Genomic DNA, 18,546 nt, shown 5'->3' with positions numbered 1-18,546 from the left:
ATTTTTAATTTCTAATTCAAAACAATCACATCTACTACAAGTATCTTTTTTCAACTTTTTTCTTTGAAGATTAAATCGTGTTAAAAACATTTTTTTGTAAAACGAAAATTTAACAAGGTCATTGTCTGCTTCTTCAATATACAATTCATACATTTTACTTATTGTTATGTCTTTTGTTAAGTATTCTCTTTCTGTGTTAGCTCTTCTGTAATGTGACTATTATAGAAAAATTTAAGCAATAACTGCCACTACTTCTTAACCTAAACGCCTCAACAAGTTGCCAACGTCACCATTGTTAACCACGTTTATGTACATATACCAAATATTCGATTTACAATCATTAAAACGCTCGCAAGAGGCGCTTGGTCCAAAACTAATACACAAAAATTAGTCGCTTGCTCTAGTTATGCAAAATTCAAAATCCAAAATAAAAAGAAAGGTACTTAATCTTTTTAAATATATCTGGTTATCCGTTACTAACAGGTTAATTGGATTTATTACGTAGATAGTTTATACCTTTTTCTATCTTCTTCTTTAAGTTCCACCTTCTATCGAAGGTTGGAAATCATCATGGCTATACGGACTCTGTTGACTGCCGCTCTATAAAGTTCTGCACTACTGCATTCAAACCAATCCCTTAAGTTTTTAAGCCAGAATATTCTTCGTCTTCCCAGATTTCGCTTTCCTCGGATTTTGCCTTGCATAATAAGTTGTAATAATGCGTATGTTTGCCCTCTCATCACATGTCCTAAGTACTCAAGTTTTCGTCTTTTGATAGTTAATAATATTTCCGCCCCATTTTCTATCATTCTAGTTACTTCCACGTTTGACATTCTTTGAATCCATGATATTCGTAGGATTCTTCTGTAACACCAAAATTCAAAGGCGGCCAACTTATTCAGATGGACTTGTTTTAGTGTTCACGCTTCCAAGCCATAAAGAAAAGTAGGGAACACGTAATATCGAAGCATTCTTAGGCTCTAACTTTATATCCCGAAAACAAAGAAACTTTTAAAGTTTAAAAAATAATGCACGTGCTATTTCAATGCGTGTCCTAATTTCTTTTGTTTGGTCTACATCTGATGTTATCCTGTTGTTCCTCTTTTCAGCCAGAAAGCGCCATAATCCACAATTTAAGAAATTGGGGCTGGGTCTAGTGATGCATAACGCCGTTCATATAGCAATTTGTTGTCACATGTTTATAGTTTTTCAAAAAATGAACTCCGATTTAAAGATTAAAACGTAAAACAAAATATAAAAACCTATTGAACCTTATTCAGAAAAGAATAACTTTTGTGAATGATTGTGGGACACAGTCATATTTTAAGATAAAAACTTCAATTCAGAGAGTGGACATTCTTAATAAATGTATAATCTAATATGGAAGCATGTTTATGTTTTACAGACTTAGAAAGCACTGAGCACACAATTATTTATTTTTTTATGTACTAGGTCGTAAAATAAGTATACTCAAAACAAATAAATATTATCTACCAAGTATTCTACTCCACTTTAATATCAATGCATCAGATATATTATAAAGATTTCGTCATAGTTGTAAATTAATAGGAGATAAAGCCAAATGTAGAGCATATAGTGAAATCTAAATATCTTAGAATAACTATATAGAGCGGGAACATTATTGATGAGCAAAAGGGAGACCCATCGCTGAGAAAGTGACAAAGCAATTGGCAAAAGCAAAGGGTACTTTGTACTAAAGTACCCATACTCTAAAGCATAAGCAGGTCTTTTCGTACTCTTTTAGTAAGTGATAGATTCGACCGTTACTTGATGGAAATTCATTTTATCTAACAATTAAACAGGTATGCGTTTACACGTCATATTTTGTAACTGAATAAGTTGAGGAGGGGATAACTGTTTATCTCAAGTTGGTCATTCAGAATTATGTCTGTATTTTTTAATTTGCTAATTTCCATAGATTCTAATATTCATGGAATCTACAGATAGCTTAAGGCCTTTATTATAAATACACTTTTTTAGTAATAAAAATATATAAATAGAACCTAGAATACGCCTGTAAAAGCATGTAACCTTTGATCTCTGGGATAAACCCATCTCCTGAACAATGGTGCCGATATATGTAGGTAAAATTTTCTACACCTATTTTAACCTGTTTATTTCCTCATTATCAATATATATGAGTTGTAACCGATACCACAAACTCATTTACTTATAGAGACTATATATTGACTAGAGTTATTACTATACAAATCTGATTCGAAATATCGTCTTAAAATAACAGTAACAGCAAAGTGAAAGATTAGTCATTTTTTATGAAGTTTAAAGTAGAAGCGTTCACGAAAATTGAAGTACTAATAAGACCACCGCAATCGGGCGTACCCTGGGTAATGAATAATTAAGTAATCGTTAATTCTTAAATCACCCGTTCAATATGTTTTTTGTCAAATCGGTCCTTTTTAGGACCAACTATTCTAATTATGTGAATAAATATTAAGAGTATATCTAGAGATAAAGACACTCCACTTTACATAAAAACTTATAATGAGAGAAAACAAAACCAGTCAGCTGAGAGAACCTTTCAACGATGTTGAGCTTGGATCCGCTATCCACGTATATAATGAACAATATTACGGCTGCTGGCTGAGGATCTGAGCACAAAACTATAAAATTTGAACTAAAAATACAACAATGGCTAATATCCAAAGTCTTTAGACAAGCAAAGCAAAGACAAAGTTGTTGCCTTGCTTAAACCTGGCAAAAACTCCAACGACCACAAAAGCTATCGGCCAATATATCTATTTATTTTGTCAACTATACAGAATACTTCTGTACATGGTCCTTAATATAAACCGATAAGAGAAGAAAAACTCAAATTAAAAGACAAAACTGGCTATATATGACAGGTTAGATCATATATGTCACAAATACTAAATCTTGCCCAACACAGCGAAGAGAAGTACGAAAAATATCAGGTATGAGGAGTGGTATTTGTTAATCTAAATGCCGCTTATAAATAGTTATTTAAATAACTTATAAAATATTTAGTTATAAATTAGTCAGCCAAATTCAGGGAATATTAAGACTCACATCCATACATAAGCTCTACAATATCGTAGCTATCAATCCACCTAATATCCGAAGATAAGTAGCTAGAGAGCAAAAAAAACAAAGTCCAGATTCGTGACATCTACTCCACGAATACCAGCCTATTTTATGACTAGAATCAAGGAAAAACTGGCTATATCAACACATCTGCAAGATATACAAACAAAAATAAGCTGCTCCTCTCCATCTGATCCCTCGAACGGAACTTCCTTATGGTAGTTATCTTCCTTAAATCTGCCAGGAGGACTCTTGCCTGCAAACACCGGTTAACTTGTGTGCATGTGGGGTGGTACAAGACTTATCACACTTTCTTAGTTAACTTTACCGTTCAAATCGCTCTTTTAGTAAGCTATTACTTATAAAGATTATTGCAAATTTGACACTAACTCCACTTATATTGATTACATATTACTCCTAAATACGAGATAAAACATTCAGAAATATGTAATATTGGTGAAGTGGTATAATTCATGTTAGAAAAATTAATCATTCTTCCCTTTTTTGTGCACTACTACCCATTTTAACAAAAAAATATCTATTTTAGCACTTAAATATTTATTTTGAGATAACCTTCTATCCAGAATTAAAAAATAGAATAATAAGAAATAGAATCCAGAAAAAAATAAAATAATAAAATAGAAGAAATAAAATAATAAAAAAGCTGTATATATCATGAAACAATGGATGAAATAAAAGAAGTTCGTATTAACCGGATTCTTAAATAAAACGTATAAAGACATACTCACGTTAACAAAATACATTAGGAAATTTTCGCATATGAAAAAACACATCCAACTTGGTAATGAAATCCTTTTGTATCTATAAATCTATTTTTAGAAAAGCACGTACCTACCAAAAACAGGTATTTGGTAGTAAACATATCTGTTACATACTGTAATGCGTATGAATGATAACAAAAGTAAGGAGTCTATATGAACCGTTTAGAATATACGCTGGAAATAAACGGCTTAATCCCATAGTTGCCAAACTATCAGAGCTTACTTAAACCGATATACGTATGGTTCCAATATACACGGAACAAGATCTGAACGACCCCTATAATATATACACGTGAACTAAGCGATATACATTCATGATACAGGGGTACTTAGGGGCTCCACAAAATTTTTAAAAATTGTGAAACTATACATGTTGACGAATCGACAGAGCCAATATTATGGAATGGTCAAGTGAGCTCCGTATATCGGTGGCCACTTGACCACGGAGCTCACTTGAACCTGAATTTTAACATGGGTGGAGTCCACTTTATGCCGTAGATATATATATATATATATATATATATATATATATATATATATATATATATATATATATATAAATATATATATATATATACATCTAGCGGTTAATGTAAGCTCCGTTCTAAAACGGTATTATACTAACTCCAGTAGAATATACACCGTGTATTTTATTATCTGAGTAGCGCTTTATGTAGACTCCGACCAACACGTAGGATTAAGTGGACTCCACAAAAGGATAAACCATTTGTGGGATCCGTATTTACGCTTTTGCATATACTTCTAAACTCCTGCGATGTTGCCAATAATTGTATTAGTAGTAGATTTTTAAATTTTACAGCAGGTACATTCTGGAACTTGGAATTTATTTAAATATCCATCAATTTAATCATGGAGGAATTTTAGGACTATTTGGCTAATTTACGTAGTTAAATATAAATTGTTAACCGACATATACCTTTATTTTACTTTTTAGTTTTAATAAGCAAGGCGGTAATTTATATTACTTGCTTTATATATTTTCAAACATAAGAAAGTGTGTATTATAAACTTGGAAAAAGGGAAATTTCCGTTTTTATTAATTAGTATTTTTTATTAAAATGCATTGGCACTAAAACATTTAGTACATAAATGTACGTATATCGAATGGAGTAATCGTGTAACAGTTTTTGAAATTAGAAGCCCCTTCGGTAAGATTATAAAGTTTGTTACCACAAAAAATTAAAGAAAACTCTGTGCAATAGGGAGATCTTTGTAATTTTTCGATTACTGTAGTTTATGACATACAATATTTGTTTCATAGATTAGTTGAATTTAAGCTACAATTATTAATATAATTATTTACTGTCTAATTTCAATAGATATGTCAATTTATAATTAACAAAATATTTAATGCATTAAAGTCGCGTAGAGAGTGTCACTAAATATTTAATTTTAACTAACATTTAAACTAACATTAAAAGAAGATTGAAAATCAAGTGGTAGATTAAGTAACGAAATATAAGTATCTGGGAAAAATTTCTCAAACGATATTAATGTTGAAGGAGACTTTAAAGAGCGTCTGACAAAGCATGCTAAACCGTAAGTCGCCTAAACCACACAATATGGATATTTGAGAAAAATTACAGCTCGTTCCAGAAAGAATTGTAAATATAACATTAATCTAGATTAAGAAGAAATGCTCAAGAAAAAAATATAGCGGTTAGCCTAAATAAAGAAAGACAAAAAGAAGTTATAATTTGATGTTTTGAGAAAATCTGATCCGAAAACCGTATGAAAAACATTTATCGGAAACTTTTACTACTATTTGACCACAATACATACCCAATATGAATAGTCTGCATTTGACTATTTGTGTACGATTTTGTGTAAGGTTAAGTGGAACACCATAAAAAGTGTTTTTTTCTTTTCTTTTTTTTTAACAATTAAAATGTATTGCTATACTTTTAGATGTTCCAATACAACAAAGGATAATAAACATAAAGTACAGGGTACAAAATTTTATTATTTTCTATGCGCTAGATATTATAGACCATGGTTAAAAGAAAAAGAATCAAATCGATAAATGCATTTAAAAAATATACGTAAGTATGAATTTAAGTATTAAAAAATAAGTATTAATGTTATTTATATGAAACTGCTGTTTCATAGAAGGAACTATTTAAAACAATTAAATTTTTCTTGAATTTGTAAAATTAACCGCAAACCATTTATTTTTTTAGGAGATGTCTGGATAAATCTGGCTCGATAAAATAAAAAATTATTGTTCGTATTAGTGTAATAGAGTTACATATATGATACTTTTAATGAGCTGTTATTTAAAGTAACTTTTACTAACTCTTATATTTTATTGCAAAATCTTCAGCTTCGTTCAGATGAGACAAGTTAATGTTTATCACTAAACCATAATGAATTATTGTTTAACCATAAGACGTTTCTACCAAACTGTGTTTTTAATAAGTTTTGTGGCATGTATATAATATTCACTATCAATCCCCAGTAGGCTGGTGAATTACTGCCTTATTTCACTTGGAGTACTGCAAGAACATAGGATGCGTATATGGCAATTGTTTCTTCCATTTCACATGTACTATTATATTTACTACACCTTACCTATCCATTTTAAATAGATGATGCCTTTTGTTTATTTAATTTCATAAAGTTTTTCAAAAGTTTTTTTATTAACATTCTTTTAATTTTATGTCCTAATTTGCCCTAGAGTGGCTCTAAATATCTTTTTTAATTATTCCTTATTAGCCACTTCTGATTGCTTATATATATAACCAGTGATTGCTAATTATTTAATATGATACATTTCATTTTCATTTTCTACTTCACCTTTCAACTTTTCCACCAGCCTTTTCAATAAATTTAAAACTTATGTAAATAAAATTTCTTTATTTTAAAAAAACTTTTATTTTATTAAATTAGGTAACATAAACACAAACAAAAAACATGTTTTTAAATTGTCAAAAACCGCCATTCCTACTATACAAGATTTTATTATTTTTCTTGTTTATATTTATTGTACACGTATGCTTTAATTTGTACCCATGTTTTATTCTTAAATAAGGTTAAATTTTTATTAATTAAACACTCCACTTCGTGTTTTTTTGGAGGAACTTTTTTTTTGATATGTTTTTTAAAAAAAATTTCTACTGTTTCTTTTTGCTGCTGTGTCCAAGGCACTAATCTCTGTTTGGATTTCTTTGGCTCGGGGGTCATTGTGGATGATTGTGGTATTTCACTTTCATCGAGAGTATTTTCAATATCAATACCATTTTCAAAATCATCATTTTCAATATCTTCTACGATTTCATCATCTAAGTCAATTTCACTTAAACTTTTGCCTTTATGTTTTTCTATACCATAACTTTGGGATAAAAGAAATAGTTTGCTAATTTTAGCTGTTTGGTATATATCGTTTGGAAGCCGATAAAACTCGGCGTGTGTTTTTTCCGTATGACCCATAAATGATGCCAACTGTTCCAGCTCAATCTTTTCCATATTGAAAATTTGAGTAATAGTTGCCAAGTGTTTTCTTAGTTTTGTGGATGTTAATAGTAACGATTTTTTTGCATCTCCTAATGCCTTTGTTACATGCTTCTTTACCACTTGGTAACCATTTACGGAATTTTCTGACTTAGAAGTTGCGAACAAAAAAGCATTATTTTTAATATGATTACTTCTTACGGATATTAGAATTTGTATGGCATTTAAATGTCTTTTATGAAATAAAATTGGAACACCCCGTCCTCGTTTTCCTCTTACAACAATTCTTTTTAAGCCGCTTAACAAAATTTTCTCCGTATCTGTTATGAACTTTTGAAATTCCGAAGAGGAAGTATTGTCATAATTTTTTTCGAAATCTTCAACAGTAACCCTCTGTAGTTCTCCAACTCTTCTTCTGTTAAATAGAAGCACACTACAAAAGGTTCCTTCACTTAGATGTTGAAACGCACATTTGTTCATCACATCAGAATGTAACAGCTCAATGGACTCGTCTATTAATTTTTTTAAATAGTTCTCGAAATTCTGAAAAAAAAACAAAATAATTAAATTATTACATATAGATACTGATAGAAAGTGGATTCAAGCATCAATCAAATGTCAGGTTATTTCAAGCCACAATAGTAAAATGACCACACCCAAAACAGAAAACATCCCAATACTTTCATATCTGCATTTGGTCTGTGGGTAAACCAATAACCAACAAAACAAAAATAAGTTTTAAAACCGACGAAACTTGTCCTCAGGAGGGTGTGGGACTATCCAAATCCCTTGCCCGAGGCAAATTCGGTCCTTTACTAACAACACATCCATGACTAGCACAAGAAAGAAAGACTAAGCACAAGAATTTATAACCTTTGTAGTTTAACAGGTAAAACAATGGCGTTAGTTGATGCACTGAAAACAGAAGAATTCAAATTGCATAGGCATAAGAGTATGTGCTAACAAAGAAATGAAAGAAAAAGTTGTAAAAGTGATAAAAACGACTAACAGAATAATATCCGTAAAATTTGTATTTACAGAGAAAAGTTAAATATAGTATGTGTTATGTGCCACAAGTAGGACTAGGTGACGATAAAAGAAAAGATTTCTATAATCAGTTAGTTGCTAGACTATACCACCAACTAAATATTCCAACTAAGAGACTAAATATTCTAACTAAGAAAAGACTAATCATAGTAGGTAATTTCAATGCTTACGTAGGCTAATTAAACAGAGGAAATTAACATATAGATGGAGGATACGGCATTGGAACTAGAAATAGCGCAGGAGATGACATGGTGGAATTAGCAGTAGCACTAGGTATGCCCACTGTTTGTACATGCTTTTAGAAGAGAGAAAGCCAACCTATCAAATTCAAAAGTAGACAAAATCAATTCAAAATATGGATTGTAAATCAATCCCTTATATAAAAGACTGTAAGGTAATCATTGTAATAAACTGTAAGCCAACAGCATAAATTACTGGTACTAGACATAGAAGTAAAACATGAAATAAAACCAAAATATTGAGGAAAAACACAAAAACAATTAATTGACGTTAACAAGCGAAAAAGAAGTTCAATTTAGAACAGAAATAGACGAAAGAATGCGTTGGAACATGAAAAAAGGTCATAATGAAATTTGGAGAAATTTGTCAAAATTAGTAAAGAGGGTGCAACAAAAATACTTGGAAAAACCTCAGGAGAGGGACTTAAAAATTGGTAAATATAGGTAGTCAGACGATGTTTAAGACAATATAAAAGAAAAGAGAAGATTATATAAGAAAAGGCAAGAAAATATATTAGACTAAGATTATCAAAAGTATGAAATAGCTAAAGAGGACGCAAAAGTAGGAGTAGCAAAATCTAAGTCAGCAGCGTATGAAAAGCTGTACAATGAACCGAATACTAAGAAAAAAACATACAAAATTGCTAAAAGTGGAGCAAAGGAAACCAAAAGGATTTAATCAGATTAAATGTATACGAGATAAATACAATAAACTATTTATGCAAGATAATGATGTAAAAAGGCGCTAGAGGGAGTTCTTTGACGGCCAATTAAACGAAAAGTTTGAGAAAGCATCTGTAGAGCCAACATAGACAGTAGTAGCAATGGTGCCGAAAATAACGACCTCGGAAGTAATTCAAGAGCTACATAAGATAAAAAAAGAAAAGGCATAGGTCCTGATGATATCCTTGCATATATATGATCACTATTAGGAAAATCAGAAACAAGTTGGCTAACAGGACTATTTAATAGAATTATGAAAGTGGGGCAAATACCGGATGAATGGAGAAGTAGCATTTTAGTACATGTATACAAAAACAAAGTAGATGTTAAACTATGTACAAACTATAGAGCCATAAAACTACTCTGTCACATCATGAAACTGTGGGAGAGAATAATTGATGGTTGGATACGGGAAGAAACAGAAGTACTAGGAAATCAGTTTAAATTCATACAAGGCAAATCAACAACGGATGCAACTTTTATTCTAAGGCAAGTAATGGAAAATTAATGTTAGAATAGGTGCGGATGATACTGATAAATATCATGTGAGAGTAGGATTGCATCAGGGGTCAGTGCTAATCCCTTATCTCTTCTAATTAATGTTGGAAAAATTAACGAAAACATTTCAAGAAGATATCCCTTGGTGTCTGATATATGCTAACGATGTGGTGTTAGTAAAAGGTCTTAAACTAAGTCAGACAAAAACAGAGTGTCTAGAGTGGGCATTTAAAAGTCAAACTATCACTGCAAATCAGGTTGTAATGTTGACTGGTGAAATTATTGAAAAAAAAATCATTTTAGGTAGGAATCTAGATTCGGTATTACAAAGCAATGGGAAAATAGATGGAGATATATAGTAGAGTCAAATTAGGATGGATGAAATAGAAGAATGCGAGTGATGTCATGTGTGATAGAAAGGTTCCTACGAAACTGAAATGTAAATTCCATAATACGGCCGTAAGGCCAGCTACGTTGTATGGTATTAAATGTTGGTCAGTTAAAAAAAGAAGAACAAAGAATGCATTTGAACGAAATGACAATGCTTAGATGGATGAAGGGATTAACAAGAAAAGATAAAATTAAAAATCAAAATATTAGGAGAAGTCTAGGTGCAGCACCTTATCTATGCAAAAATGAGGGAGCATAGGTTACGATAATTAGGGCATATTGAACGTCGACATGAGAATCATGCAATACATAGGATTCTGGATTTCCAAGTCTCAGAAAGTAGTAGTAGAGGAAGACAGAAAAAGAGATGACGAAAATGGATAGGAGAAATATTTATATGAAAGGAATTCATCTTGATATAGCGAAAGATAGAAAGATATCCCTGTAGAGGGATAAAGGCAAAGTGAATGATGATGAAGAATCAGTAAAATATGGTGATACTTACATATATACATAATTTTTCAAAATAAATTAATCGCTTATGGAAGTTATACTTCTATATGCGCGTTCGACGTTAAAAATTTGTACGGGAGTGAATCTAGTAAATCTAGTCTTAAGATTAAATGAAATTACACAATCTACGATTTGCAAATGACATAGTGCTGATAACAGAAAATTTGAAAGTAGCCGACTCAATGATAAAAGACCTAGAGCAGCCAATACAAAAGCTGGCCTTTATAAAGTGATAAAAAACACTGATAACTTATTTGTTACTCAGGGGAACTAGGGATATCTTTAGAACAAAGTTATGAAAGATGTCGACAAATACAAGCATCTGGGACTCGAAATAAGAATAAGTAGGTACAATTAACCACAGAAAGTGCAGAGAAGAATTGATCTAAGATAGGTGGCATATAAAAAGGTACCATCATTGGATCTCATTTCAATTGAGGTGTTTCCAGCTTCGATGTAATGAGGAACTAAAGTAATTGCTGAAGTTTCAGTTATATTTAAATCAAGAAGGCCGGACTCATTTTTTATTTCTGTATCATTTTTATGTTCTTCTTTAAAAATTTCTGAAAATTAAACAGTAAATCAGTGATATAATTGCGTTAAAATTATATGGCTTAGAGGCACTAATGAGATCTGGTGCGCGTTTATTCTTGTATGCTGAGTGTTTTAATGCTTCTTGCACTTTATAAAAGATTTTGAATATCCTCATTAAAAGGGTTCTTAAACACAAAACGATACTTCCAAGTAATAAGCGAGTGCTGTTGAGCGCGCTTAGATATTCAAGGCAATTAAGCAAGCAGGTTTTAGAAAATCACCGGCATGCTATTAAAATATAAGTAGAGAAAAAACATAATTGTCTACTATTCCTGACTTTTGGATTCTGGATTTTGAAAAAAACTTGCGATAACATAGAATTATACGCAGTTGGAATGAATTGAACAATGAATAAATTAGGAACAAAATGAAAACCATATATTAAAACAATATATTTATGCAATATCATTTCAATATAGAAAAGACAAACAATAGACAAATGTAATAGGGTTAGAACAAAATGAACCTAAAAATGTCTATACAAGTTTGCTCATCGGACAAATTACGGCCAAAGTTAAGAGAAAAATGTTCAGCATTTTAAAATGTTTTCGAAAGCATATTACGATAAAAATAATAAATAAAAAACAGTATAAAACTCTTACCTTTTAACGTATTTTTTTTGTGTCCTGGTGATTTATACCCCGAAAGTAAACGTGTATTCATTTGATTTGTTTCATTTCTCGACGATATGGTTGTAGGCTCTTTTTTCTGGGCCATTAACATAATCTTATGGCTTCGTCGAGAAAACTCCATTTTAAATCTAAAACCGTTACTAATGTATTGTATAGAAAACATCTATTTATTTTTTGTTCTTAATATTTTAAACCTTTCTTTCGCGTCCTCTATTTTTTATTTCTTTGGCAACACTTAAACTATGTGTAAAAAAACACTTAAACTTCGTTAACATCGAAAAATTACTCATAAATACATTCATTTAAAAAACGTTATTATTCTTCATTATAAGGTAAGGTATAAGTAAAAATTACCCAGCCAGAATAAAGGAGGAGGGATTCTTGGTAAGATTATCTCCTGTCAAGGACAGAACTAAAAACGGCATACGAAGAAATATTCGGAAGTAAAAGTAAACATAAATAAATAAATAAAAGTAATCTGTAATATTACAGCATTGAACAACAAGGGAAAAACTGGTAATAGAATTAATAGAACACATAAGGACATGTCCACCATTTAAATGAGGCAAAAAGGTCACAGGAATAGCTAGGCCAATATCTCACTCATATATACTAAAGCCCCAACAACAGCTACAAAACCATACGATGGGGAATAAATAACATTAAAAATGTTAACTACGTCTCCAAGCGAATCCTAGTAGATGAAACAAAAACGCTACAATACAGATTAAAATATCAAGTATATGCGGGCCATAGGAAAGATAGGGCTTTCAATAGAACTCAGAGTTTAATATTACGAAGATATTGAACAGATGGTGAGAATAAAAACAATAATTGCATTATACATCATGAAAGATATAAATACAAGATTTGGTAACGACATAGTAGCAGGCATGAAGTAAATTTGTGAAAGTATACAAAATAAAAATGGAGAACACTTAAAATTTCTGCGCATAAAATGACTACACAAATAATAACAAATTTCATTAACCAAGATCAACAAAAGTATACTTTTACTAAGCGGACACAAATCACTGATATAACTTAATTTTGACAGATAAAAACTTTCATTACAAATAAGTATTAAACTTGAAAAATTCGCTGTGAAAAAAAAATAATTTTTTTATAAACAAATATAAACAAACCATGAAAATTTGATGATTCGAAGAAAAAAAATTATCAAATTAGGCTAAAGCAATATATGAAACAAAAGAATCAAGTGGAAAAAATATTAAATTAATATAAAAAATTATAATACTATCATAAAAACTGAAATAAAAGAGGCTGTTTAAAAAAAGAAAATAAACTCACTCTATCAAAAGAGGTATCTCACATGGAAAGCGCTAAACAGGCTAAGAACTGGCATTTCAAGTTGTGCTAGTAACCTGAAGAAGTGAAAATACCAGGAGGACGATACCTGCGACTGTGGCGTGGTTCAGAATAGTCACCATCTACTAGCACGCACAGAGATGAGAGAGACCTACACAGAAGAAGATCTATTTTTAGCGAATGACAGGGCCATCTATGTAGCCAACCATTGGAAATACAAAATTTAAAGCTGTTGGTGTTCCGGACACGGAAAGTAAAGTAAGTATAAAAAGAGTTAAAAGTAAAATGAAAAGAAAAATAAAATGAAAGATAACAAAAAACAGATCAAAGAATTAATAGAGATTAAGTATATCCTTAAGTAACATATCTCAAATCCGCCTGCAGTTTTGTTGGGTAGATCGAGTAGCTCGACAGAACTGTTGCCAGTCCCAAGCCCAAATAAAGGAGGAGGGGGTCTACAGCCAGTTTGGCACCCTACTGATAGACTTTAAAACCATACAGCTCATAGAAACAGAATTATGCCTCGGGACAGGAATGATTTCATTACGACGACTAACGGGAAAAAGAGGACAACGAATTTGTGGTAAACGAGAAATATACTTCGCATCGGTGCTTTGAACGTAAAGTCTCTAAACACAAGAGAGCAGAAAATTACAAAAGAGCTTGTAGAAAAAAAAAATATAGACATGTGTGCGCTAAAAGATACAAAGAAAAAAGGAAAAGGGTCAAATTATTATAGATGACCATCTCATGATTTACAGTGGTGTTGCCAAAGAAACCAGAGCCAAAGAAGGAGTCGCTCTGTTAGTACACAAAAATTTTCTACACCAAGAATAAAAATAGTAAGTGTAAAAATTAAACTGATGTCAAACCTCTGAATGTGATAGCAATTCACGCACCAGAGAACAACAAAGATACCAAGGGGAAAACTTCTACGAACACCTTCAAACTGTAATAAACGAGACCCCAAACGATAAATATATAATCATTATGGGTGATTTTAACGCTCGTGTTGGCAATGATTTAGTTCCAGGGATAAAACAGCAATATAACGAAAATATCAGAAATGAAAACGGAAACCTTCTAACGGACCTCTGCAGCAAAAACCAGATACGTAATAATAATACATTTTTCCCTCACAAAGAACAATACAAATACATTTTTGAAAACAGTAGAGGACAAAGATCTATTATAGACTATATTCTGTTGAATAGAGAGCACTAACATCAGCAGAAATAGAAAGCGATCACAAATTGGTATTGTGCCGAATGAAAATACATATATGTGATAAAAAAAACACCGAAATACACTACAAAGATAAAAGTCGAAAGCTTACAGGATGACTCCACAAGATACCTATTCCAAGAAAAGAAGAACCGAAAAAAACAGAAATACATATATCACAGAAAGTGATGGAGTCGAAGAAAGCTGGGCAAAAGTTAAGTCTAATATCTTAGCCTCGGCCAAGAAAGTTCTTGGTAAAAGAAATATAAATAAAAATAAATCTTTCTCAAGGCGAAGAACTCCACGGTTTTGTACAAAAGAGAAGGAAAAATGTAAAGAAAACAAAAAAGCTTACCTGAAATACATGTCAACCAAAACACAAGAGGCATACCATAATTACAAGACAATTAGAAACGAAACACATGCACTTATAAGAAAAATAAAAAATGGTCACTGGGAACGTTTTTCGAAAGAAATGGAACATAATTTTTCTCGTCTGCAAAAGGAAATATAGCGCTTCATCAGACGTCAAAGAACGGAGGTAAAGTAACTAATAGAACTAAAATACATAGAAAATGATACGTGGATTGACTACCTAAAAAAGCTATATGCAGGAGAAGAACAAACGACGCTAGAACCGGAAACATCAGAAATTACAACATATAAAGAACTTAATATAAATGCACAGGAAGTTCGGAAAATACTTGAAAACCTGAGGAACAGAAAAGCAGCAGGTAAAGACGGGATACCAAACGAATACTGAAATATTGTGGAGCAGCAATGATAGAACAATTACCAACATTAATTAATAAAATTATAAAACACAATAAAATGCCGGAAGAATGGAGAAGGAGCGAACTAACTCTACTATTTAAAAAAGGAGATAAAAACAGACAAAAAACTACAGAGGTATAAACTTGTTAAATACTACGCTAAAACTTACAACTAAAATTTTACAAGTGCTAATTAATCCCAATATAAGTTTAGCAGATGAACAACCGGGTTTTTTTAGTGGTAGATCGTTTACAGATGCAAAATTCGTTATAAAGCAAATTACTGAGAAATCACTGAAGTATAATAGACCAGCATTTCTGTGTCTGATTGACCTAAAGAAAGCGTTTAACAGAGTAAGACTGAAAGATGTAATCCATCTTCTGTATAATAGAGACGCTCCCCTAAGTATTATAAAAACTATCGAAAACATCGACCAAAACAACAAAATGGAAGTCAGAATAGAGGGACAACTTACAGAACCTATAGAAATATGCAGAAAAATAAGACAAGGGGATTCGTTGAGATTGAGCCCCATGCTCTTCAATTTGATCATGGATCAAATCATCAAAAGCGTTAACAAACGAAGAGGATACAGAATGGGAAACAAAGAAATTAAAATACTCCGTTACGCAGATGACGCAATATTAATAGCCCAAGATGAAGATAGTTTGCAAAGACTGGTCCACAGATTTAACATAAGAGCAAAAGAATTTAATATGACAATCTCATCTCAGAAAACTAAAACAATAGTAGTCAGCAAAGGACCACAGATGTAAAATAGAAATTGATGGCATTAGCAGAAACAAGACCCGACACAGCCACAACGCAAAGAATAATGGACGCGGCAGAGATGAGAGTACTGAGAAGAATTACAGGAAATACTCTGAGAAATCTAAAAGAAAATGTAACGTATAGTGTATAAATGAATGGATACAAAATAGAAAAAAAAAGAATGGAATAACCACATAGGTAATGGAAATGAAATACCTGGCATGATGAATTTATTATGAAAATTTCATCTCAGAAAACTAAAACAATAGTAGTCAGCAAAGAACCAACTAGATGTAAAATAGAAATTGATGGCATCAGTATTGAACAAATAATGGAAATAAAATACCTGGGAATTACACTGTCTAGCTACGGAGACCTGGACAAAGAAGTGAGAGATCAAGTACTAAAAACAAATAGACTGGCAGGATGCCTTAATAACACTATATGGCTAAACAGACACATTAACACTGAAATGATATCAATTTATAAAGCCAGTGTAAGACAAATAATGACATATGCTTCAGAAACAAGACCCGACACAGCCACAACGCAAAGAATAATGGAAACGGCAGAGATGAGAGTACTGAGAACAATTACAGGAAATACGCTGAGAAATCAAAAGATAAGTGAAGACATTAGAAGAAAATGTAACGTAAAGTGTATAAATGAATTGACACAAAATAGAAAAAAAGAATGGAATAATTACATAAGCAGAATGGAGGAGACCCGTGACGTCAAAATTGCAAGAGATAAGTCACAAATCGGCAGAAGAAGTATCGGACGACCGCGCAAAAGATGAAGTGACAACCTTCCATAGAGGTATTAATCCGCCAATGAACAAGTAAAATTGCTTATAAAGAGAAATAAAAAGAAAAAAAAGTAACATCTCTCAGATAAATAAGCTTAACAACAGAAACTGAGTATAAACGTGAAATTCCAGAATTAACATTAAATAAATTACCGCAAATCGTACGAACTGAAATAAGTGTTATTTTCTGCACACATATAATATAATAAGAACTATATTTAAACCAAGTGACAGAAAAAAAATTATATATACATTTACTTTTAAATGATTAAGGTCTATAAAATTATTATTAAAGTTAAAGCTTATACAAGCGACAAAGTGTTTAAAACAATTAGACCGAACATAATATCATAACTGTAAAACATAATATAGGTATATGGAAACAATTAAGAAATAGATATGCTTAGTGGTTATGAAACCGCTTGTCGTCTGCCATGAATTTTATTACAGAGTCAAGTTACCATAATATTTTGTCTGAGTAATGACTTACTACGATACAAAGAAATAGAATACTTTTATAATACACAACGTTATAACATGAAAAGATATACATATAATATAATAATGATATATATCTATGATGATTCATAAACGCATGTTAATAACAATTAATAATAAAGACATAAAGATACCCACTAGAAAGTTTATAATTTTAAAACGAAAGTAAAATTGAATTACGAAATTACGAAAGTAAAGTTGAATTAAAAGGTTCAAATCGCGACATAATATGAAATAATTCATTGTGGATTGTACTTTACCATGTAGGATGGAAGCAGCAAATCACTAGCACGTAACTAAAGAAAATACAGGACGTCCAATACAGGTCTGGTGTGGTTTGGCAAGTGAACAGCTCTCCTTGAAAAAATGGGTTTTTATTGAATTTATTTTGCCAAGTTGACGCTACTGTGGGCGGTAATTACCCTGCGACCTGCACTTTTAAAAGAAAACAACTATTGTCTATGGACAAGACTCACTTACACTCACTCTTTAAAATACAATGTATGAATAAAAGGTCATTTGTTTGAAACAATATATTTAGAACCGTCTAATTGTTCAATAGTGTCTGGGTTTTTGTAACCGATATCTTGGTCTACTATACGGTGAGAATCAAAACTAACAAAAACCCTGTTAGTATTTTAACAATGTTTATAACAGTTTCAACAATAAAAGAAGCTATCACACAGTTAAAAACTATGACCCCTATGGAAAAAATACAGTAGACTATGACTACATTTGTGCTTTAGCACTTATAGTAAAACAAGATAAAAAACTAAATACCTACATAATTATATTAAGAAGAAGTTATTAAAACTTTTGTTCGTTATCAGTAAAAGAAAGCGCATTTCAGAATATATTATGAAAAATGTTGTTAATATTACAGTATCAAGTACCTTTATATAATAATAGGAATACAAAAATAAAAAAAAAACAACTTACCTTTGCAAAACAACAATCAATCACTTCATTTTATCACGAAAAATTTAAAAATTGCAATGTAATTGAACCCAGTTTGTAAGATTTGTTCACTCCTTAAGATTACGTTCGGTTGTAACAATTGATTGGAGCGAGGTGTACTAAATCCAGTGTAGACAGGAATTATTCCACCGCGCTCCAATGCTCCAGACTATCTCTTTTTCCCCTATAGCACTCTGATGCGCGATAGTAGC

At 31.4% G+C, this 18,546-nt stretch overlaps 2 protein-coding genes across 2 annotated transcripts in view; both read right to left on the bottom strand.

Annotated features, from left to right (window-relative positions):
• Nucleotides 1-18,546, bottom strand: part of LOC140436902 (mitochondrial import inner membrane translocase subunit Tim22) — a 181,056-nt gene that overhangs the window by 142,698 nt on the left and 19,812 nt on the right. The gene's annotated exons all lie outside the window — the stretch shown is intronic.
• Nucleotides 6,812-18,533, bottom strand: LOC140436901 (uncharacterized). Its single transcript, XM_072526066.1, has 3 exons — nucleotides 18,317-18,533; nucleotides 11,944-12,101; nucleotides 6,812-7,880 (listed from the first exon to the last, which is right to left on the bottom strand). The coding sequence occupies exon 3, from the start codon at nucleotides 7,815-7,817 to the stop codon at nucleotides 6,849-6,851; it is 969 nt and encodes a 322-aa protein (XP_072382167.1). The 5' UTR covers nucleotides 7,818-7,880; nucleotides 11,944-12,101; nucleotides 18,317-18,533; the 3' UTR covers nucleotides 6,812-6,848.

The sequence above is a fragment of the Diabrotica undecimpunctata genome, chromosome 3 (assembly GCF_040954645.1).
Source record: "Diabrotica undecimpunctata isolate CICGRU chromosome 3, icDiaUnde3, whole genome shotgun sequence".
Classification (NCBI taxonomy): Eukaryota; Metazoa; Arthropoda; class Insecta; order Coleoptera; family Chrysomelidae; genus Diabrotica; species Diabrotica undecimpunctata.
This window is presented reverse-complemented; position numbering and strand designations above follow the sequence as displayed.

Bases quoted from the DNA above. Each gene is read 5' to 3' on its own strand.
- LOC140436901 (XM_072526066.1), bottom strand. From the start codon at position 7,817: ATGAACAAATGTGCGTTTCAACATCTAAGTGAAGGAACCTTTTGTAGT.